At 38.6% G+C, this 23,736-nt stretch overlaps 1 protein-coding gene across 3 annotated transcripts; it reads right to left on the minus strand.

Moving 5' to 3' along the window:
- On the minus strand, positions 1-23,494 carry TRA2B (transformer 2 beta homolog). 3 transcript variants are annotated; one of them, XM_007123144.4, is made up of 9 exons: positions 23,302-23,494; positions 11,617-11,750; positions 10,404-10,566; positions 8,400-8,588; positions 5,939-6,054; positions 5,513-5,596; positions 4,050-4,109; positions 3,337-3,407; positions 1-2,844 (listed from the first exon to the last, which is right to left on the minus strand). In XM_007123144.4, the coding sequence occupies exons 1-9, from the start codon at positions 23,335-23,337 to the stop codon at positions 2,834-2,836; spliced, it is 864 nt and encodes a 287-aa protein (XP_007123206.1). In that variant the 5' UTR covers positions 23,338-23,494; the 3' UTR covers positions 1-2,833. The 3 variants fall into 3 exon arrangements, with proteins under 3 accessions (XP_007123206.1, XP_007123205.1, XP_023979958.1); XM_007123143.4 differs by having other exon boundaries at positions 3,337-3,410; XM_024124190.3 differs by lacking the exon at positions 11,617-11,750 and having other exon boundaries at positions 3,337-3,410; positions 23,302-23,389.
- Between the last annotated feature and the right edge of the window lie 242 nt (positions 23,495-23,736).

Consider the following 23,736-nt stretch of genomic DNA (forward strand, 5'->3'; position numbering starts at 1 on the left):
TTATCAGTCAAGATTCTTGATTATAAATAAAAAATGCCAGCTGACTTAAGCAGATATAGGAGATTTTGGGGGTCTGTTTTTAAGTTTGCAGACTGCAGGAGGAAAGGAGAAAGAATCAGGCTTGGAAGTTTAATAGCCACACCATGAAGTCAGTCCAGTGAGGTCATCACCACTGCCAAACTGTGGACACCACAGCCTGTCCCACTGTTGCCACTGACACCAGACAAGGAATCTGCCCACTAGAGAGATAACCACCCCCCTATCCTCTAGTTCCACACTGCCCCTCACATATTGCTGACATCTTTAAGGCACTTATCATCCACTCTACTCACTTGAATAATTTTCTACTATCCCTACACTTCTTGGGTTTAAGGTTTAAAGTTTGCATACACCTGACTGACCAAGCCTAGTTCACAGGCATATGCTGTAGATGCAAAGGATGGGTAAACAAGCATCTGGGATTTGGGGCATCTGTGGTGGTAGATGGGCTCTGCCTCTCAGCAGGACTCAGTTTGGGGAATATCCCAATGGCAGGTCTGCATGCTGGGAAGCTGAGAAAATGACACCTATCTATCTAATACCAGCTTGGAAAACTTGCTTTTGCCTATGAGAAAAGATGTAATGTTATTACAAGCAGAGGCTTGAAATGTACTTGGATGAGTGAACGTGATCTTGTGTTTCCACATCACAGTGAGAAATGTGCTGGTTTGCTCACTCTTCCAAGGAGGCTGAGCCATGGGGAACAGATGCACACACCTGCAGTCTATCAGTCAACCCCAGCTGTCCTACAGATGAGTGAGAGCCTGGATGAGATCAGCAGCTAAGTACCTGTTGTGTGCCTCTGAGTTTTAATGACTGATTATGCAGCAACAGTTGATCAGATACACTCGGAGAGTATTCTGAGATCCCCCAAAGGTGACAAAAAAGGTTGGCAATTAAATGTAAGAAAGCTTTAATTATGGGAACAAAATGTTCCACATTGTGAACAGTTAAGTCTTAAAAGGACCTGTTTGAACCAAATTCTACTCCGAGGGAGTGACCATTTACCTTCCATATGCATGGTCTTCAAAATTCTTATGCTTATATACTGTTTTATGGCTTACAAAAAACCCTTTTTGTAAACCAGGTGACCACCTTCATAGCACACTAACAGATTACTACTTGCTTTCTTATCCCAGAACAGGAAAGGAGTTTCACCACTCTTCAGCCTATCTCAACCTGTCCAGTAAGTTTGGCAAATTTAGGCCTACAAATAATGCCTACACTCCATTACCAGTATCTTTAATCATCTGGTTACCCAGATTAGAGGCAGAATGACATCATGATTAAGAATACAGAGTATGGATTGAGACTGGTCAAGTTCAGATCCCAGCATTGCTGTTTTAAATAGCTGTTTGACCTAAGGTAAATTACTACACCATTTTGATTGATGTAGACTGAACATATTAATATATAGGAAGTGCTTTACAAAGTACCTGGGACACACTATACTGTATGTTAAGTAATAATACAAAGATCAGCAGGCCAACAAACTTTAATTACCTGCCTATAGCAGTTTCGCTAGAACTGACCATGAAAAATAACCTAAACTAAGAAGAATGTGCATTTCAGGCACCTTCAGGGCAAGTGTGGAGACTAGTTATTTTAATATAACACCATCCGCAAGTGGAGATGATCACTCCAATACTAGTTACTCACTTTGATTTATCTGCCAGGAATACATAATTTATCTATTTAAAACAATAACAAAAAGAATACAACTAAATCCAAAAGAACTCTTAATTATATATGTAGCAAGGTTAAAACAAAATCTTTATAAACTGAGTTGTACCAGCCTTTTACTCTTTTCATTTGCGTTTATTTAAACACAGTTCTCAAAACATTTGAGTGAAATTGGGCCTCCTTTGGTAAGCAAAGGACCTGAAAATAATATTTAAAAAATGAACAGGCAAAGTCTTCAGTTCATCCACAACACAGGTGTAGTGTTCCCTTCTCTTTTTCTCAAACTCTGAAGCACCCAGTTTTTCCATATAATCTAAAAGCTAGAAGAACAAGAGTACATTTGTGGTGGAATGTATTGTCACTTGCTGATAACTAGTTGAAATACCATTATCCCCTTGTAACAGCTTTAAGAAATAGCCTTTTAAAGGCATTCATTGTGTAACTCTTATCTTATTCCCTGCTATATATAATACAGATTATATAAACGCCGACAAATTCACATTTATATTAAGCATTAAGCATTTGCTGTATTGAAAGATCTTTAGGTCTAATACTAGCAGTATAGAGTTACAGAGCATAATTTTTATCACTTAATTGCAGGTATATTAAGTATGGTATGTTTTATGGACTGGAGGAAAATGGGCATTTTTGTCTTGAATTTACTACTGACAGTCTATTCTGAACAGTTCTGCTAACCATTGATATGTTAGAAAGAAAAGTAAAAACCAAACTTTATTGTTGCTTTTTGCCATTTGGTAGCATTTTACACACAGGCTTCGATCTTCAGAATACCCTGGATTCAGTAGAAAAACCATTAAATGAAGTTTTGTACAATAGAAACTTCTCAGCAGTCAAAATTTAGACTGTAAAAAAATACATGCAAAACATACTTTTCTGAAAACACTTAACTTTGAACAAAGCACCAAACTACACAAATGCAGAATGAAAACAGCATTTCAACTCCACCAAAAGTAGTCATCATAAAAGGTGTAAAAGTCACCTAACTTCACTAGGCACTGTTCACTTTTTAAACAGGAGACAATAAAAAATATTGTCCACAAACAATATCCCAACTCTAGGGCAGGTTTCAGAAAGTCTTCAACTTCATGCTTTAATAGCGACCTAGGAAGAAAAAAAATAATAAATATGCTTCAATACTCAAGTGTGTACTTTTAATGTTGAGAATTTTAAACTACTCTGCCATGTACCAGATTCTCTCCTGTGAAAACAGAGGATCTCCTGTGAAAATAGAGGAAAACCTTCACATAAGGATTACGCTAAGAAGACCAATGTTAAACAGAAATAGCTGGGAGTATATCTAACTCAACCTGAAAGCTAAGGTTTTAAGTCACTCAAATGTTTCCAAGCTGTATAAAGATTACAAGGACACCTAAAAAGAAACACTACAAATGGTAACAATATATTTACTAATTTAATAAGCAACAAGAGTAAGATCCAAGGGTTGTTTTTCCTATACTTCCTTGAACCAAAAGTTGGAGAGAAATATAGATAAAACTAATTGAATTAACCCATTATCTGCTGTGTTTGGTAAGTCACAGCAAGCTATGCTATTATAATATATAAACAAAATCATATAAATCAATAAAAACTTACGAGGTGAGTATGATCGAGATCTGGAACGTGATCTGTATCCTCCACGACTATAGTAGGGAGAAGGTGACCGTCTTCTGTAAACAAATGTCAACACCATCTAAGACTACCAAAACTAAAAGACCTTCAATGACCTTGAAAAATATTGCATTAGTCACAGGATTTCAAGGTTTGTTTTAGTCCTGGAATGAAGCACACTATCAGGCCCAGTACCAAATAACCCCTCAAACTATCAGAGGTTGAATACTCCCTGCTATATATGATCCACTGATCATCTGCTAATTAACATTATACTTAACAGAATTTAAAATGGCTTAGAGAAAAAAAAAATCTTTACCACTAATTTTAACTATGAGCACCTGAAACAAAATTTCAGTCATAGTGCTTCAAAGTGATTTAGTTCTGTGTAAGAAAGATCAACTTGAATACTCACCTGCTATTCTGATATAAAAAGCTAATAAAACTATTCTGCCACATCTCATGTTAAGGTACAAAATGGTACCACTGTGTAAGCGCTAAGCGCAATTAATTTCTGTTAACACACAAATTAAGCCATGTACATTGTCATTTGGCTTCAGTTACAGTATATTCATAAACTTCATGCAATCCAATTCTGTGTAATGCCAACTATAATTTACCAAAATACTAATAACGAAAATGTCTTTATGTGAGCCATTCTACAATTGTACAGATTTTTAAATCTTCTCCTGGCATACCTGTATATCTGATCCCTGTCTTGAGCAGCTCTCCATCCTCCTCCTCCTCCACCTCCTCCTCTGTGAAGGCAGAAAAGCAACATATATTCATTTTATAAATTTTTGAAAGTACACAATTCATGCAATAAAATTAAAACTTACAGAAGTGAAAGCTAGCTGCTTTTGCCACCTCTTTACAAACTGGCATAGAGCTCTCCCTGGTGGTTAAAATGAATATCATTAGAAGTAAATGCTCATATGAATTAAAATAAAAATAAAATATTAAGACCCTAATCTTTGCAGCCTCCACAAATCAATCCCTTAAGTGTCACTCAGTACAGAAATGCCACTTTTAAGAAAGTTTCTTTTTGTCAGTGTTAAATGTCAGGACTGTCAACTTCTTAAAACATTACTGAATAATGTACAAAAAAAGACATCCACACCTCAACACACTAAAATAAGGTGTCAAGGATTAACTGTTGTGGTCAATACTTATTACATAATTTACATTTTGACAAGCAGGTCAGGGTCTGAATTACCTGCTGTTGCTAATAAAATAGAGAACTTTACTTCATTTTTGCCTTTCAAAGTATTCCCAGTGTCATGAACATTTCCCTGCCAACCCCCAAAAAACATCAAAATTTTTGGTAATAAACTTCTTACCATTGTTACACTAAATTATGATTCCTTGCTTTATAAAGCAATGACGTTCAAAACAGTTTATAAAACTCACTTTAAAAACAAAAAAGGGATGGGTTTCCCTGGTGGCGCAGTGGTTGAGAATCCGTCTGCCGACGCACGGGACACGGGTTCGGGCCCCGGTCCGGGAAGATCCCACATGCCGCAGAGCGGCTAGGCCCATAAGTCATGGCCACTGAACCTGCGTGTCAGGAGCCTGTGCTCCTCAATGGGAGAGGCCACCACAGTGAGAGGCCCGCGTACCGCCAAAAAAAAAAAAAAAAAAAAAAAAAAAAGGGGGGGGGTGCAGGGGGGAGACCTGAAGTATGGTCTATAATTTTGTTTTCACTGTTATGTTTTAAAACCAAGGATTTCACTTGGTTTACAACTTGGTGTTTAAAAAATATACAAACGAAGATACATTAAAAAGACACATAACCATAAAATCTAGTTTAGGGGCTTCCCTGGCAGTCAGTGGTTAAGACTCCGTGCTGCCAATGCAGGAGACTCTTAAGACTCCGTGCTGCCAATGCAGGAGACTCTTTAAGACTCCGTGCTGCCAATGCAGGAGACTCGGGTTCGATCCCTGGTCAGGGAACTAAGATGCCGCATGGTGTGGCCAAAACAAACACCTAGTATAAACTCTGGGCCTGGATTTTTAGTATTAAAGGTAATGACTTGTATCAAAGGCTAAAACTCAGTTATGTATAGTGCTGCCTTAAATTATGTTGCAACTGATTCAGGAGAAGAGCTGGCTTGTCCTTCAATTTTTTGGCAACTTAAAGTTTGTATTATGCTTAACTTACCTGTATGACCTGCTGTAATAGTCCCGATCATCGTAGCCTCGATCATATCCCCTGTCATAGTAATCTCGACGGCGTGAGCTGCCACTATGAACAACAGTAAGTAAGATTTGTACGAACTTAAAATCTTACCTATAATAATGGTTAAGTTTCCAGCGTGGAAAAAATGGTCTGGTGAAAATCAATTACCCAGCAAAGCCAAATCTATGGCATTTCTTTATGATAAAAGTGGGATGTGATCTATTAAATGATACCAATCAAAATGTGTGGTACCAACAGAATGTTTCCACTGAATATACTGTATTGACTTTGAGTTTTAGCCAGTTTGAAATGCCAAAGATCCCCCCCACCCCTAACTACGTGTAGGTCTTGGAGGAACTGAAGAAACTGAACTGTCAGTATTTTTAACCACCTTGAAAATAAACTTACTAGGTAGGTCTCCCCATGTAAATTCCTGGTGTTGGGGTATGTGGTCTCTTTGTTATAGAGAAATCAACTCTGATCCTACGTCCATCAAGCTCCATTCCATTGGCACGCTCTTTCGCCTTCAAAAGATATGTAAGTTGTTATATACACCCTGGACAAAGCCCCAAATTATCCAACAGCTATAAACAGGGTTCAACTGGATGTTTCAGCTAGGCCAGAACATTATGGCTGGCAGCTTATTAATAGGCTTTTCCGCCTATTAAATCTCTATTTATAAAAGCTAGCCCAGAAAAGCTTACCCAAAAGCCAATTTAACCCATGAAATATTTTATCTAACACAGTGCTTGTACCTCTAAAGCAGTACATGCCGGCAACTTATGACCCATGAGCTAAGAATTTAAATGGGTGAGGGGGAAAAAAAAAAAAAATCAATAGTATTTCATCATAAATGGAATTCAAAATTCAGTGACCATAAATGTTTTACTGAAAGATAGCCCCACTCATTAATTTGCGTATTATATGGCTACTTCTACATTACAACGACAGGGTTGAAAAGTTGTCATTAAGATCTTATGGTGCACAAAGCCCAAAATATTCAGTCTAATCCTTTACACAAGTTTATGGCTCCTTGCTATGGAAGCAAAAGGTTGGGATGAAGAAAGCTTGAATTACATATAGTTCTTTTATCTAGAACACAGACTAAATAAAACAGTATGTACTTAAGGAGAAAATATCCCATTCCAAAGACTTAGCAGTTCGTTCACAATTTAAAAAACCACCCCTCCACCTAAATAGAATTTAAACTTCTAATTCCAAGTATGCTATTTTCTACTTTGATCATTCTACTTTGATCATTCTGCCTCAAGACAGTTTCTGGCACTACTGATTCAGATACAAAATATGCTATTTTTCAGAAAGTGAACTCTGGTCCTGTAGCAAAAATAAATAAATAAATAATAATTTTGGGAAACCAGGAAGCCTATACTGTTCAATTATTACCAAAATGAAGTGAACGACATCTTAAAGCACCCCTTAAATCTCTTTAATTATAATTACTTGCATTCAACTTTCAATTCTTCCTTTAGTAGATCAGCTTTATTTTAAAATCTATGGTTTTTAAAAATTAGTATAATCTTGACAAAGTTATATATACATATAAAAGAAAATGTATAACCATATAATCTCATTTAGAACTCAATTACTCATCTCAACATTGACCTCAGATGGCTTGTCATTTAAGTTTCTCAAGCTTTTCCTTATACTGTATGTATCTAAAGTCCAGATTTCTTAAATGTGGCCTAGATTCTCACACTGAATTTTTACTTTAGTCTACATAATAAACAATTTTAACTGGCTGTCCAGTGGTTAGGACTCAGTGCTTTCACTGCCATGGCCTGGGTTCAATCCCTGGTTGGGGAACTAAGATCCCATAAGCCATGCAGCACGGCCAAAAAAAAAAACATTACTTCCTATGTTTTGCCTCAAGTCAACTTAACTCTAAATGTAAAATCACTTGCTAGCATACATTCAAAACCAGTTCCTTTCTCCTGAGTCATAGTCATAGCTTTATCACTTTTTTATGTTTTTCTCCATTTTAGAAAGTAATCTGGGAGAGGGCGGACTTTGCTGGTGGCGCAGTGGTTTAAGGGGACACGGGTTTGATCCCTGGTCCAGGAAGATCTCACATGCCACGGAGCAACTAGCCCGCACACCACAACGAAGAGTAGCCCCTGCCTAGCAACAAAGACCCAATGCAGCCAAAAATTAAAAAAAAAAAAAAAAGGAATTTGGGGACTTCCCTTGGTGGTGCAGTGGTTAATAATCTGCCTGCCTATACAGGGGACACGGGTTCAAGCCCTGGTCCAGGAAGATCCCACATGCTGCAGAGCAACTAAGCCTATGCGCCACAACTACTGAAGTCCACGTGCCTAGAGCCCATGTTCTGCAACAAGACAAGCCACCGGGATGAGAAGCCTGCACACCGCCATGAAGAGTAGCCCCTGCTCACCGCAACTAGAGAAAGCCCACACACAGCAACGAAGACCCAACGCAGCCAAAAATAAATAAATAATTTTTTAAAAAAAGTAATTTGATATAAACAGTGATTAAATATTCCAAATGAGTATTAATATTCTTATATTTTAGAAATATGTATATCTAGACACATATCGCACCTGTAACAGTTGACTATGTTGGGATTTACTTCAAATAATGTGGTGGAGAAGACTGAGTTGGAATATAGAACCAAACTGTCATACTTTTCTGTTACTCTACAAATATTTGAAAATGTCCACATTAGGTTTTTTTAAAAAATTCAATATTGATCAGTATATGTTCCCAGACGAATGCATTTCCTTTAGCTCAAGCTATATATAGTTACTAAAGCAAAAACTGTCCTTATCCGAGTAAAAAATAGTTAAAAATAGGACTGGTATTTTTACAAAGATACAAGACTTTTACTTACTTCCTTGGCATCATCTACATTTTCAAAATATACAAAGGCAAATCCTCTTGAACGTCTAGACTGCTGGTCATATACAATAGACACATCAGCAATTGGGCCATATTTAGAGAACACTTCTCTTAGATCTCTTTCTGTAGTGTATAAGCTCAATCCAAATACTCCAAGACAACAGTTGGGATCAGGATTTGCCTAGAAATAGAAAAATGCATTTTGAACTTTAAAATGTGTCATAAATCAAAGTTAAAAAAAAAAGGAACTATGCATAAATTAGCCAAAAATGTCACACTAACCCTAAAAGATAATAAACAACGAAATAAAATGCTATTCTAAAATTAATGTTACAGCAACACCACAAGCATGTTTAAGAATGTGTAGGAGAGACCGCAAAAGGGGTAATTTCAACTTAGAATCAAATGGACGGGAAACAGCAGCTCATATTAGTGAAAAGCACCTGACTTTTTTTTTTTGGGAGATTGGAGGGCAATTTGCCCAAGGGATTCACCTTCTAGGGCTTTATTCTAAGAAATGGCCACACACTCAACAATATGCACACATACAGATAATCAGAATAGCACTGTCTCTATAAGCCAGAGGGGGGAAGAATGGCATACTGTTAAAATGTTGAATTAAGATATACCACTCACACAATGGGAGGCTCTAAGTTGCCAAAAAGATATAGAAGAGCATGTTCAGCCTGATTTTATTTCTATAGAAACATCATATACATAGTGTTTATATATATATATATACACATAAATGTAACCAAAGATGAGTACCAAGCTGTTTTTAACAGGTATTAAGTAGCTTGCAATTATCGTAAGGAAAATAATGAACCAAATGTTGCTGACACTCCAGTTGCCGTAATGAATTTGCCTAAAGGTTTCATTTATGTCATACATACATTTCTGCAGTCAAATTCCATCCCACTTTCAAAAACAAACACTCCCTTTAGATCTACTTGCATTATATTATACAATGAAATCACAATACGGACACACTAAATGCCATCTCATTTGGAACTTATGGAAGACAAAAAAGCCTTAATACCTGAAAGAAGCTTAAAAGTAAATGGGAGGGCTTCCCTGGTGGCGCAGTGGTTGAGAGTCTGCCTGCCAATGCAGCGGACACAGGTTCGAGCCCTGGTCAGGAAAGATCCCACATGCCGCGGAGCAACTAGGCCCGTGAACCACAACTACTGAGCCTGCGCGTCTGGAGCCTGTGCCCCATAACAAGAAAGGCCGCAACAGTGAAAGGCCCGCGCACCGCCATGAAGAGTGGCCCCCGCTCGCCGCAACCAGAAAAAGCCCTTGCACTGAAACAAAGACCCAACACAGCCAAAAAATAAACAAACTAAAAAAAAAAAAAAAAAAAAAAAGTAAATGGGAAAATCAGGATAGCATTCTGTAAAGTGTATTAAAACAAACCCAGGGGCTTCTCTGGTGGTGCAGTGGTTGAGCGTCTGCCTGCTGATGCAGGGGACGTGGGTTCGTGCCCCGGTCCGGGAGCATCCCACATGCCGCAGAGCGGCTAGGCCCGTGAGCCATGGCTACTGAGCCTGCGGGTCCGGAGCCTGTGCTCTGCAACGGGAGAGGCCACAACAGTGAGAGGCCCGCGAAAAACAAACAAACCCAGAAAACTTGAATAACATTAGTATGAAACATACAGACCTATGATCTAGTGTACTACTACTAATAACAGTAATGTATAATGGAGATTTTTTTAATCTGATGGGCTGTTAATATGACAATACCTTGTTAATGTGACAATATCTTAAATGTGACCAATAGCACAAATGTAGACAATTATGTGGGTGGTATCTTTTAAAAAGAGACAATCTCCAAAGACTAAACAGGCTCTACAGGTTATTCATGCTAAAGCTCCACTGTCAAATAACATCAGTTCTAACATAAAACAAAACAAAAAAAGAAGGGAACATATTATGTATTATTATTATAAAGTGGCTTTAAACAGTCTACTGCTTTAAAAACATTTTTTTCATCTTACCCGATTCCCAACATGACGCCTGCGAGTAGACATGGGAGAATGACTGTGGCTATGCCGTCTTCGATAATCTCTACTGTAAGATCTGCTACGGGATCTTCTATGGGAGCGGGACCGAGATCGTGACCTTGTATAATGCCTTCGAGAACTTCTTCTGGATCTAGACCTGAAAGACAAAGGCTTCAAGGTTATGACTAAATAGCTGACAGTAAGATACGGCTTTCAATTCTTTCAATACTCTATTCTAGAGTTAAACTACAAAAGTTGGAACACACAATTCAGGCATATAGCAGGATCGATACTTTTCTTCTGTATATAGTCATTTCTACTCTGCTAGGAAGAGTTCCAAAAAACCACTACCAGCTAAAGCTCCCTTCCATCATATCTTAAAATAATTTAGAGATTAAACTTAACACAATTATCTTTCGAAAACCATAAAACATGCATTTCATACTAGCCTGATTTGCATCCACCTTTACCCCTCAGAATACCACCCTCTATTTTTCTGCTTCTTGCATTATGCCCACTATTCACTTAAGATAAAATCACCATCACAGTTTTCTCCAGCAGTGTTTTAATACCAGTTGCTCTTAACTACAGTGATCATATGAACTGTCATTTAAACCAAGGAGGATACATTGTAAGAGAGAAAGGGGGCGCTGTTAATTATGCCTGACAACAGGCATAAACTGGGGCTGACCTGGGCAAACCAAGATGTATAGCTTACTCTTGACGAACATTAAAAAAAAAAAAAAAAAGCGCTGCATTAAGGTGTTTTTGTTTTATACATACATTTGTCATATTAGACTATACCTATTTTATCAAGAATTGCAGTTACTGAAAGCCAATGTTCTGCAGTCTATTTGCCATACTAATAAGCAGTTCACTTAAACTCAGTGAATCCTCACAATTCTGAAGAACTGGTACTATTACTAATTCGCCTTTTATAGATAAGGAAGCTAAGACTGAAAAAGGTTAAGTAATCTGCCCAAGCCAGAAAAAAATAGAGGTAAGATTTGAACCCTAACGCCAAAAACCCAGGCTCTTAACCACTTAGTCTTCTATCTCCCAGATCTTAACGATTAAGTTCATTTCTAGTACCAATATTAAATAAGCCAACAAATGAACTGACCCTCTCTATCTTCCTAGTTTACAAAAGCACACACCAATTTGAAAGCTAAGAGTAACAAGAAAATCCCAAGACAGTCTTTCTTACCTAGATTCAGATCTGGACCTGGACTTTGATCTGGAACGCCTGGAATCTTCCTTGGAGCGAGACCTTGCAGGGGTATGCCTTGCAGATTTCCCAGATCCATGAGCACTTCCACTTCTGGAAGCAGAACGGGATTCCTACACGTAGATGTCAAAAGTTTAATTTGTATACTTTCTGGGCAACTTTAAAAACAAATAAGCTGTGGTGAGATAAATGGTGAGGGAAAGCAATCCCCTTCCAAGATAAGAAAACATAGGTAAGGGCAGGAACTGAATATACCTGGTATAATAGTTACGTTGCTCCAATTGACATAAGCCAATTAACTTGAACTTCCACCTTTTTTTAGGGAGCAGGGATAAGAGTTAACTGACCCCACTCTTCAGAAATGGGTGCCAAAGCCAAGCAGTTAAGGGAACTGCCCAAGGATTGTTTTGGGAATGTTACTCCATAAAGACTAGGGTGAAAAAGAACCTTATTAACTATGACACCTATACCTCACACCTATTTCAATCAAGTTGCCATCAACAAAAAAAAACCCTATGAAATTCATTAAAACTTACTGTATATTCAAGTTTTATTTATTGCTGAGTGGGAAAAAAGACAAGGACAGTAACTGTTTCAAGTCCCAGAGAAAGGTAGAAACCTAGTGGAAAGCAAGGACCAGCTTGAAGGACACTAGATCTGTAGAGCCTGTCCATCTAACCATGGTAGGAAGCCCTTAAAAATCTCAAAGCAACCAGATGGAGCTATAGCAGAAAGGCAGTGAATTAACTGCAGAGGTAAGAATTAAGAGGGTACCAGAGATCTTACTCAGCTAAGTGTGGATAAGCCAGTGCCAACCAATGGGGAACTGAGAATAAGCAGTTAGAAAAGTTACATAAAGAACAAATTAAAACCAAAAGAGTTTAGATCATGGGTTCCTAATCTAGGTTTAGGAAGGGAAGTTCAGGAAATCTAGGCATATACTGTATACCCAAGCTTTCCCCTATCGTAACTGGAACTAGCTGGTAGGTAGGTAATACAAAAAAGATTTCTAAAAGAAACTAGCAAAGAACTGGGTAAACAGGATAACTAGTTCATCAGTGAACCAAAGGCATATAATTAGTGGAAAAAGCAAACATGTATAGAAAGAACTGGACCTAGGGAGATGTTCTGCCAAGACACCAAAACAGAAATAGTGGAATGGACAAGAGAATCCACTCAGTCTGATAGCTAACCAAGGTATCATCAAACCAAGACAACCTTTAATTCCAGGTTATCCATCTTCAGAAAATTAGAAGGCATTATTCTAATGAATCTTCCTGCCCAACATAGGATAAACAGCCAGACCCAAAAGGAATCTTCATTACAGGTAAGTCACTGTAGGGGTAAGAATCAATGTTGAAGCTGCATAGAAGTTATCACAAGAGACCTCCCTGCGTGGTAGACCCTCAGAATAAATACTCTGGCCATTCTTGAAAGGATAGAAGATACAAAATTCTTTTAAATCACAGCCCAAAACATTTTAGAATATGTTCTGTGACTTAAGAGCATAGTGGAGAAAATTTGGAAGATCCTTCCTATGATGCAACACAGAAGAGACAAATTAAAGTTTAGAACAGGGAACATAAGAGTTTAACTCAGTGGGCAAAATGAGTTCTGGTCTCTACACCCAAAACAACTCTAGAAACTTTACAGTAAGATTTCAAAGTCATTATGAAACATGGTGTGAAGTGACATGAAACATGACAGCCCCCTCTCCCTCCTTCCTGCCATGAGTTAGTAAAGAGATTCAAAGATGGTCCCTAATTATAAGTGAAAACAGCTGCTTTTACCATCAAGGAGTGGTTAAAAGTGGTTTGGGGACCCCAACCAACAATCCCTTGGCTTTCTCTGGCAAATATTCTGAAGAGACATTTTAAAGCACAATCCACCACCTCCTCCTCCTCAAACAAAGAAGTTCTCAAATTGGGGATGCACTTTCTGCCATCATTTCAACAGGCAAAAGCTAATCTAGAAGAGAAGGTAGAAACAGGGACCCAAAAGCTATTTACGAAATACCTCTGTTTACTCCAATGCTAGAAAGATTACTTCATGGAATGATTATGACTTTTAATGGAAACCAAAGAAAACAATTTGCTCTGGCAGGAAGAGAATATGGGTGCTTCACAATAAGAGTTAAAAGATTACGAATAAAGCAACTGTAATTAACAGAAATCAGTCCAGGGATCTGAAAAAGGAAGAAAGAGTAGAAAAAGTCAAGATCCTTTTAAGTCTCTTGCTTCAGTAAACAGAAAAGCCTTATTCCAAGCTGAGATGCTTTACCAGTCTGACCACCAAGAGGGAAAAGAAAGTACTTCTAGCCTCAGAATAAACCTTAATGAGGTTTCCCCATGAAATTCTAGCAGATCAAGGGTCAAAGATACAGTATTTGTGAAATTATCATAAGGCTTTTCACTCAAACCTCTAAAACTAATTGGCTATATGCAGATGCATTTTGTGAGCAATCACTTCTCAGACCAGGAATAGGGGAAACCACCAGAATGCTAAGATTTTTTTCCTCCTACCTTTCTTGTCAGGGGTAGTCTTAAAGTTAAATCTTTTTGCAGTTATGTTGGCCATTAGCTGGTTTGGAACTATGTGCAAGGATATTTAGCCTGTCTAGAAGAAATGACACCTAAAATTATTAGCCAAACCTAAAAGCATAAAGTTAGCTTTAAACCTTGGTCCATGGTCAAATCTGTAAAAGCAGCTGCAAAAGCCCCTACACGCAAGGAAAATTCCAAGTCCACTTTCAGGGCTGTCAAAACAATAAATGTCAACACATTAAAATCCTACCAAAAGAAGCACTACTCTGAACATCAATATCTCAAGGAAAAGGGTCATATACTTAAAGTTAGCATGAATAACAAAGCCAAAATTCCCTGAAAACTGCTCAGGGAATCAGGTTCTTATAGATTGGATCTTAATCATATACTAATATACAATCTATACGGAACACATCAGGGAAAAACAAACTCAGCCTTCCTACAAAATACCAACCAGTGTCTACCTATTCTGAGAATGGCAGTATCTTAGAAAAACTTTCTGAAAGAAATGAAAGAAGTGGGAAAAACCATCCAATCACTAGGTTTCTCATACATTTTAAAAACTAGATGCACTAAATTACATTTTGAACAGTGGCTCTTAGAGGTATGCAGTAAATGTACCTAGCACTTAAAAACACATCCCTAACTAGAGCTTATTTTAGTAGGTCTGCAGTTGAGCAACTGTATTTCTTAAAAACACCACAGGTGTTTATGATGCTTATTTAAGTCTCACTGACAATCAATTTCAAGCTTTATACTTCGTACCTATCTTTTTTCCCAACAAAGTCATTTTCCTGAAATCTGTTTTTTGTCACCTTCTCTGCCCCCACCTGCCCCCTGGCATTAATCAGCCCTTCTGAGGGCATGTACCTTACACCTGCCCCAGGATAAGAGGCCTGTCTCCCCCATACTCCCCAGACAGGGGGTAGAGGGATGCACTCTCATACTCAAAGATGCTTTGGCCAGGGCAGGAAAGGAACCTGAATGGATGAGATGGTCCACTAGCATCAAAGTTTATTTTTGCTTTACATCTTTCCAGCTTGTGCCATATAATCGAATTCCAAACTGCTTCTTCCCCTTTGATGACTAACAGGTCTTTTCTCTTTTGGACCCCAAAGACCTTTCAGATCTCCTGATAAAAGAATCCATGAGCTTAAGTAGAAATATAACATCCATTCACATCACTTGCCTCAGCTCTCTGCCTAAACTGTAATTCAGAATGCAAAATCAACATTATCAATTTAATGTTACTAGTTTACATGTGGCAAGTTTTACAAAGCAATAATCGGGACAAAGCAAATACTGGAAACTACTGCCTATAAATGGAAGTAATTTTCTTCTGCTTGCAAAATACAGAAATATTACAAAAAGCACAAATCTGACACTAACAGGCCCTAAAATCTCAGAAAATGGATTCCTCTAAAATGTCATTTAGACCACTTTTCCCAAAAGCTGTAAGGTCTGACAACTCTCAGTTTTTTAGGCTATCTTCATTTCGGAAAGAAGTGATAGCCTTGGCTTTCCCAATAGGGTAGAAGCCATCTGTTGGTTGGCTACTACTGGGTATTATTTTGACACATGCACTTGTCCCATCCAAATGAAAGTAACAAGACTGCACCAATCATTTTTTTCTATTCAGCTAAAACACAACAAACACACAGAAGGGAAAATGACAGAACTTTGGCGTCTATTTTCCCAGTAAGTGGAGGGAGTAGGGAACCAGAATAAAGCTACTTTATGATCTATATCTCTCACATCATTTTAACAGTTAAGTGTTAATAACAGAAAATGAGAAAAGGGAAAAAAGCTCCTACTACTTTTGCCATTTTTCAGTTAGATATCCTGTTCACTTATGTGACCCACCTCATTCTAAGGGAAGCCCCTATAACTTTTTAGCAGTAACCCCAGTCATTGAGCTGGAATAAGAATTAAAAAGAAAAGAATTAAGAATCATCTTGTGAATTTAGCACACATGCATCTTAAAGTTAGGGCCTAAGTGGTCATAGCTTTCCACTACTGCCATCTAGAAAGAAATTAATGTTTTCATAAACGCCAAAAGGAACTATCCTGTCCAATGCTTTGCTTGGATTTTCAGGGTTTGGTTCTATAACCAACCTGGTGACATTCTTTAGGAAAACTCTGACAAACTTAAGAAAGCATTCTACTATATATATTGCTCTGTACTGAACGATAGGGGTCTGTGCATTAAGAGTCCAGGGGGGTGGCACAGACAAGACCACCAACTCCAACTCTGGAGGTACTCACTCATGCCCCAGGACCAGCAAAGTTAGAGATGAAAAATCCAGGAGACAACATGAAGCTGGCTGTTACCCAAACTGAAGAGCTCATTCCTGCCTCCTATTTGACTACAAAGGGTTATTATTATTTTTTAAAGTTGCATTTCAATCATTTGACTAAGAAGTTAAAATTAGAATTACCTAATTTAAACGTTTCCCCTGGAAGGCACTTCTTTACCCTGTATATATTTCTTCTATTAAACAAATAATGCATGCATGTTTAGCAAAATATACAGGGACACATAAACAGACTAGTAATTACTTAGCGTAGTGCTTTCTGATTCCAGATTACTTCTTATCTTAACTTCATTTTTATTTCTTTTCTTCATTCTTCCGTTTCAAATTCTGACTTCTTTCATCTTCCCCACTTCACACAAATTGCTCAATATTCTACAAGTGGGACTTCTGGTCTGATAATTAGCATGCATTCTTTCTTTTATTTTTTCAAATTTCAGCTTCACTTATTCCTGAGCTTCAAATACTCATTTATAAAACTTGTCAAATGACGACTTCCGCATTTTCCTTCTTCAACATTAACCTTAATAGAAAAAGAACAGGATGAAGAATATTTTAAAACTCCAGGATAAAATCCAGTGCCAAAATTGAAACTAGAAAAAAAAAATCCCTCTTGTTGTTTTGGATTTTTAGAAAAGCTAGAATACGCAGCTCAAAAAACTGAAACTAGTTTCCTGTTGGCTCTAAAATATATAATCAATCTCTTTTGTCTACTCCAAGTAGATTTATCATGCTTAAGCTGAATGTGAAGTGCACGACTGAACATTTACTGTTCAACTGACATTTTAAGAAATATAATTACATTTCACATTTCTTATCGTATTCATCAATAGAAAGTATGTTCAGTGTCAAAAGCACATCTCTAGTCAAAAAGTGACACGTAAATACAAAAGTGCAAGAAAGGAAAGCACGGACAATTCATTTGCACAATGATGACAAGGCTGAGGGTTGAAGAGGTTTACAAATTGTGACTAAGGGCAAGATATGTATTTAATGTCACACATTTTTTTAACTGCAAAAGTAGCTCTGTAAAAAAACAATTATCAGGGAATTTGAAAATTTGGACTATAGTGTTCAACCCACTCCTAGAAAGCTGCTCTAGTGAGATTTTATAATATAAATGGCCCAACTTACTAAATTTAGAACTAAAATCATTAAAAAGACCAAATCAAGTCAACCAACTACTATATGTGAGTAGCTATGAAGAAAGCAGAACAAACTTGAATCCAACAGTGGTGTTTTCTAAGAATTTTTGGTAAAATCTCCCCCCTCAATGAACAAAGTATTAAAATCTTCTGCGGTCCAAAGGAGCAATCCTACTTTTAAAGGTGGCAATATTGGGAGAAAATTACAGCTCACCTCCTGAAATTATTAAAAAGACTCAGTATCACTTAACAGATCAATAAAGTATAATAGTGTCTACTGAACACCTTAATCAAAATAACTGCCCTCATAAAACATCCTAGTTTCCCTGAATTTCACCTTATGATCTTTCACTGTTAACAATTTCCTCTCCTAGTTTTTCTGAAAATAAAACTTTCGGGGGCGGGGGAACCAGAGAGAGAGTGAGAGATAAGTCTTTATACCTATCTAATCAAAAAGACAACCATGCATGGCTATGATGGAAGTGTGTGATGTCTTTTCTAAGAGGGTAAGCATAATCTTCAGTCTAGTTTTTCAATGTTAATTATTGCTTATTTAATCCAGGAAAAATTTAAATAACTTTTTATTTAAGGGAGTCACAGTAATTCATTTTAATATCCATCACTGAAATGTAATGGGAAATGTTTACTGCCAGCACAAATGTAATCGTGGAATCAGAATGCCCAAGCAGGTTTCCTCTTAAGGCCTCCTAAAGTTTAAATACAGGGCGGCTTAGGTGCAGAAGATGCTGGAATAGAGGCCAAAGCTCTAGATACCACAAGTTTTCAATATGGACGCCTTCCTGCTATTTCATTACTCCTTCGCAACATTCTCCCTTCTTTTATATTTGAAGAACAAAACACACTGCTAGATAATATAAATACTAAGTTCATTCAAACCTCAGCTAAGTTCAAGCGGCCACTTCATAAAACCAGAAGAACTACTGGGCTAATGTTATACACATATGGTTAAGAGATCCTACTTACAAATAAGCAGAAATTTGTCCCATCACCAACACAATTTTTGTTAAAATAATTCTAGGGACTACAACTGGAATTTATGTAACATTAAAAAAAAAAGGAATTTGGGGACTTCCCTTGGTGGTGCAGTGGTTAATAATCTGCCTGCCTATACAGGGGACACGGGTTCAAGCCCTGGTCCAGGAAGATCCCACATGCTGCAGAGCAACTAAGCCTGTGCGCCACAACTACTCATTAGGTTGATCGACAAGGTGGTATTTTAAAAACTCGGAGGAGATAAAAGAAAAACTCATTGAATCTGCTATAAAGATCAATGCTCATATCAACGTAAGGACTATTCTATTTCTTTCCGCAGCTAAACTCTACCGGAAGGTTGGTTGGATAGAAAAATTCTCACAATGAAAATTTCTGAAAAAACTGTCATCTGACATTGTCTAAATGAGCTCTAAGCCCAAGCTTTTAAAAGATCTCTTGCAAAAACAGTACAGACTCTGAATTTACATTCATAAAACATTCAGTAATTTCCAGAAGCACAAGTATGTTTTACTGTTTCAGAAGACTACTTTTTAATCTAATATCTAAGCAAAAAAACAAAAAACCCCAAAAGGGTCCTCATCCATGCTCTCATATTCAGCAATCTTGTTGAAAAAAATCAGAATGTAACCTCCAAAACCCAATTCAAAGCAAAGATTTTGGGGGAATTTGAAGACTAATTTGCTAAAATGAAGAACTCCCCAACCCCAGCTTAAAAACAAGACTAAGTGACACCCTCCCCCCCAAAACTAAATTGGGTGAACACTTAAAATTCCCAATCACCACATCACTGTAGGTCATAAGAAAATAATATGATTATGAGTAAAAAACTGATCAACAAAACACGCAATGCTAAGGCTCAAAAGATATACACAACTGTAGCATTGTCCTCTTGGGCAAAATGTCAACAACTGTGCAAGTATTAATATTTACCAGGCTTTGGATTTTACTGGAGATAAGGAATAGGAAAAAGCTGTACCAGGCAAATTCCACTGAACACACCTCTCATCTTCTGAATTCCTGTTCAATCTTTTCACAAAACCAGTAGTACTTACCTTATAATTACTTGTAATTTCAGTATGAACATGCCACCTTCTAGTTCCAGGCCATATCCGTAACATTAAGTCATTCTTAGTTAAGACCAAGAAAAAAATTCTTCAACCTGGTTTCAAGAGACTTGTGCCTAACCAGACTCACACTGAAACAAAACTATTTTCCTCCCACCAACATTAATTTAATCCTCTAGGAAGAAACAGATTGATGTTTAGTTTTGAAAATTTGGATTTAGAGTCAGGAGCTAAAAACAATTCAAAAAGACAACCCAGGATTTAGCAGAAGAGGAAAAAAACTGCAGAATCTGAAAGGCAGTTTGATGGGATAGTATCCAGATGCTATTCATCTCTACAAAGAATAAGACTAAAGATAATATACCTATATTGTATACACATTACTTCTACAAAAATAGGCAATGCTATCAAGAGTATTTATTGCAATCTTGATAGCAGACAAATTAAAATGATGTGGTCCACACAAATAGCGTTTCCTTAGTTTCTGGTTTCTCTAGGTAAAGACCCATTTGTACAAGCTAAAGAAATTAGTTAGGAGGGTAGAACATTAAACCAGTGCCAAGAACAAACAAACGTCACCACACCCTAAACAGTGTGACCAAAATTGGGCCTTACAAGATTTATTTACCACCCCCCTCACCATTACCATGCACCTCTAAACTTGGCTACATGACTCTATCATGTTCTTATTCTCCCAAATTGTGACATGACATATCTGCTAAAAGCACCTCTCTTTTTTCCAAAGGTGCTTTGCAAAAAATGTGAGCAATTTTGGGAAATGACTGGAAGAAACTAGAACTTGGAAATGAATAATATCTTACTTTAACATGGATTTGACCAGATCAGGGAAGTCAGCTCTAATTAGAAACAGGTTTTAATTTAAATCTATCAACTCTGACATGAAAAATCCCAGATACAGGTAAAAGGTAGATTCTGCCATAACTGAAAGTGTGAAACGAACCGCAAAAATTCAGGAACGCACCCTGGCTGCACATTTAAAACAAGACAAAGGAACACAAGGAACCACAACTCTAAGTGTCAATATTCACGCAATAAGTAAACACGCTATCAACAACCAAGTCGAGGATAATTTATTGCTCGCACCCCACCCCAGTCTGTACAGGAATCGAACTTATAATAAAGTCTAAAGGAGAAGAAAAAACATTTCTATAGCGGCGGGGCCGGTGGCTATGGTGGGGCAGGAGGTGGTTCCAGCTGATAAGATTTTAGTGATTACATTAACATTAGCTGATTAGACTGGTAGGTATTAGTGATTTACATCAACAATTTGTAATGTTTGAAAACGCAGAGTGGACTGAAAGTAATTTTTCAGGCTCCAGATAAGCTATTAATAGCAGGCCATGTCCAAGATTATTACCTCGAATGCAACGGTTTTCCCAGTTTTCAGGCACTTTCAAAAGGAAGTTCCTAGCCAATCAGACCTGAGTGTTCTACCTAGCGTTTTTAATGGCATTATATTTAAATCATTCCACTGAGCTTTATGGTTTTGCCACGCATTCTTTGGGAGTCCCAAACGTACTTGTTTTAGGTATAGTCTAACCATTTCAGGTTCCAATAAACCAACTGGAAAGCAATTTACATACAAAACAAACGCCAAAGAAAACAATGTGGAAGTACTCCACAACGTCAGAGTTCAGAAAAACTCTTCCAAGTCAAGACTCTATGCAAGACAAAATACCAATTTCTAACACGTACCTTTAAATTTTTTTATTACTTCGTCTCCTTCCATAAGAATTTATTGAGTAACCATTCTATGTAACGGGACTGTGATATAACTAGGATGTATTCTACTAACAGAAAGTACCAATTCAGAAACTTGATTAGTGGGATGACAATGTCTCTTGAGTTGTCTCAAACCAGGACCTAATTCTTAAAATTGTTTCCTCCCTTACGTAAAAAATACCCTAACTTTCCTTTGGGGAATTTTTCATCTTCTCAAGCACACCATCACAAGTAACTTACTCAGGTTTATTCAACTGAGAGCTCTAGTCAAAGACCAGTCATTCTGTAGTCTCAAAACAATGCAGAAGTATCCTATAATTGTTTTGTTTAATAGCTGAAGACTAGAATTATCACTTGCTTTCCAGTCCGAACACCGACGCCTAGTTTCGAGAGTATATTCGACCGGCAGAAACCATAACCCACAGCTTTAACAACTTGTGAACTTGATCCAAGCTTTCTCACCCTAAGAGCGAGCTTAAAAAATAATCGCACACGCACTGGTGACAGTGGCAATCAATCGTCTTACGGAAAAACATATAAAGCCAATACTCATCTGCATAGGTAAAGGCGGGGCCTGATTAGTTCAAACCAAATTAATCAGACTTGGCTCCAAAGTTACACAGTAAATTCACTAAGACTCCAAGAGCTAAGAAGTTTCTCTATAAAAACGCCCTTCTAATTAACGAACTAAAATTTGTTTCATGAGTTTGAGAAGATATTTAAGTAGATTTACCTGACAATTACAGATAAACTGTAAAAAACACCCAACCTAATCCCATGAAGTTAAAAAAAAAAAATCAAGTTCCACGGTGCTTTTTATTACACTTCTTCTAACAAACCTCCAAATATACAAGATTCTAGCAAGACTGACATTTCTGCATCTTAGTACTCACGGACCCGCAACCAAGCTTTATATCATGCTTTCTAAGCCCGGGAACTTTATTTCTGCAGTTTATCCAACCCTCACCAAACTCCACATTTTGGAGTGGAAACGTTAAAAAGTGCACCAACACAACTTGTGCTTCACAGAATAGGAATACCTCAAAACAAAGAAAACAACGGCGCCGTAAATTGCTGCCCGCCAATTTCTACTCCACCATCTCGCAGAAAAAAATCTACTCCCTCAAACAAGAAAATCTCAGCGACTCCGTGGTCTACTCTGGATACCGAAAACGATTTTGGGTTTGAAAGCCCTTTCGGTATCAAAGAAAAGCACTCCATTTAGGCCGAACACAAAGCTCGCGCGCAATCCCCTCAAACTAACGGGTCCAGAACTTAGTCTACCTCAGACTAGTTTCCCCTTTTTAAAAGAGGCGCCAAGAACACCCTAGATTCCCATTCTTTCGGGGCCCAGAATATGATCCTGTCTTAACCTAAATTCTGAGCAAAAAAAATCCCAAAGAACGCTGCCCTTCTGCCCGCCCCCTCCCCCGCGGCCTGGAAGTTGTCGCGCGGCTCCTCCGCCATTTTGTGCCTCTGGCAGCGCGCCCAGCGCGCCAGCCCAAGATGGCTGCGGCGAGGCTTCACAGGAGAGCAACGGCGAAACGAGATACCGCTCCCCTCCCCCACCACGGAGGGGACGCAGCGGCCATTTTTAATTCCCCCCAACCCCCATAACGGAAAAAACCGCCGTTTCGGGTAAAGGGCCACCTAAACCCGCCGGCGGCCTCCTTCACGTATAGACACTATCCACTAGGGCTTTTAAACCTCTGACTCCCATCCCTCCCGGTCTCAAACTTCGGAGTCGAAATCGCCCCAGTCTCCCGGTCCGAGGCCGACGGGCCTGGAAAGAGATGCAAGAAGCTGGGACCACACAGCCGCCCCCTGCACCACCGCTACGTACCCGCTCGCCGTAGTTCTGCTCGCCGCTGTCGCTCATGACTTCTAGCTGCTCTCGACGCCCGACGTGCTTCAATCGAAGCTGCCAACCTCTTGCGCCTTCTATCTAGAGGCTCAGCCGCAGCCCCGCACCACACACTGGTTCCCGAGCCGCTGAGAGGAGAAACGCTCCACACCGCCTCCGCTCGGGCTCTAAGTCTCCCGGATGTGACGCGGCGCTCTTTAACCAGGCCCCACCCCCTCCCAGAAGGCGCGCTTTCTTGGCTCCGCCCCTCTGCGCTCGGCTTTCCCTTTCCAGCAGTGGCGCGTCCCGAACTGTACGTGACGTAAGCCCCGCCCCTCGCGCCGCGCTAGCCCCGTCTCCGGGTCTTTTTGAGGCGGGAAAGAAAGCGCGCCAGTGGCCTCAGTGGTGGTCGCCACGGGGCGTCGTGATGTCACC

The sequence above is a fragment of the Physeter macrocephalus genome, chromosome 1 (assembly GCF_002837175.3).
Source record: "Physeter macrocephalus isolate SW-GA chromosome 1, ASM283717v5, whole genome shotgun sequence".
Taxonomy (NCBI): Eukaryota; Metazoa; Chordata; class Mammalia; order Artiodactyla; family Physeteridae; genus Physeter; species Physeter macrocephalus.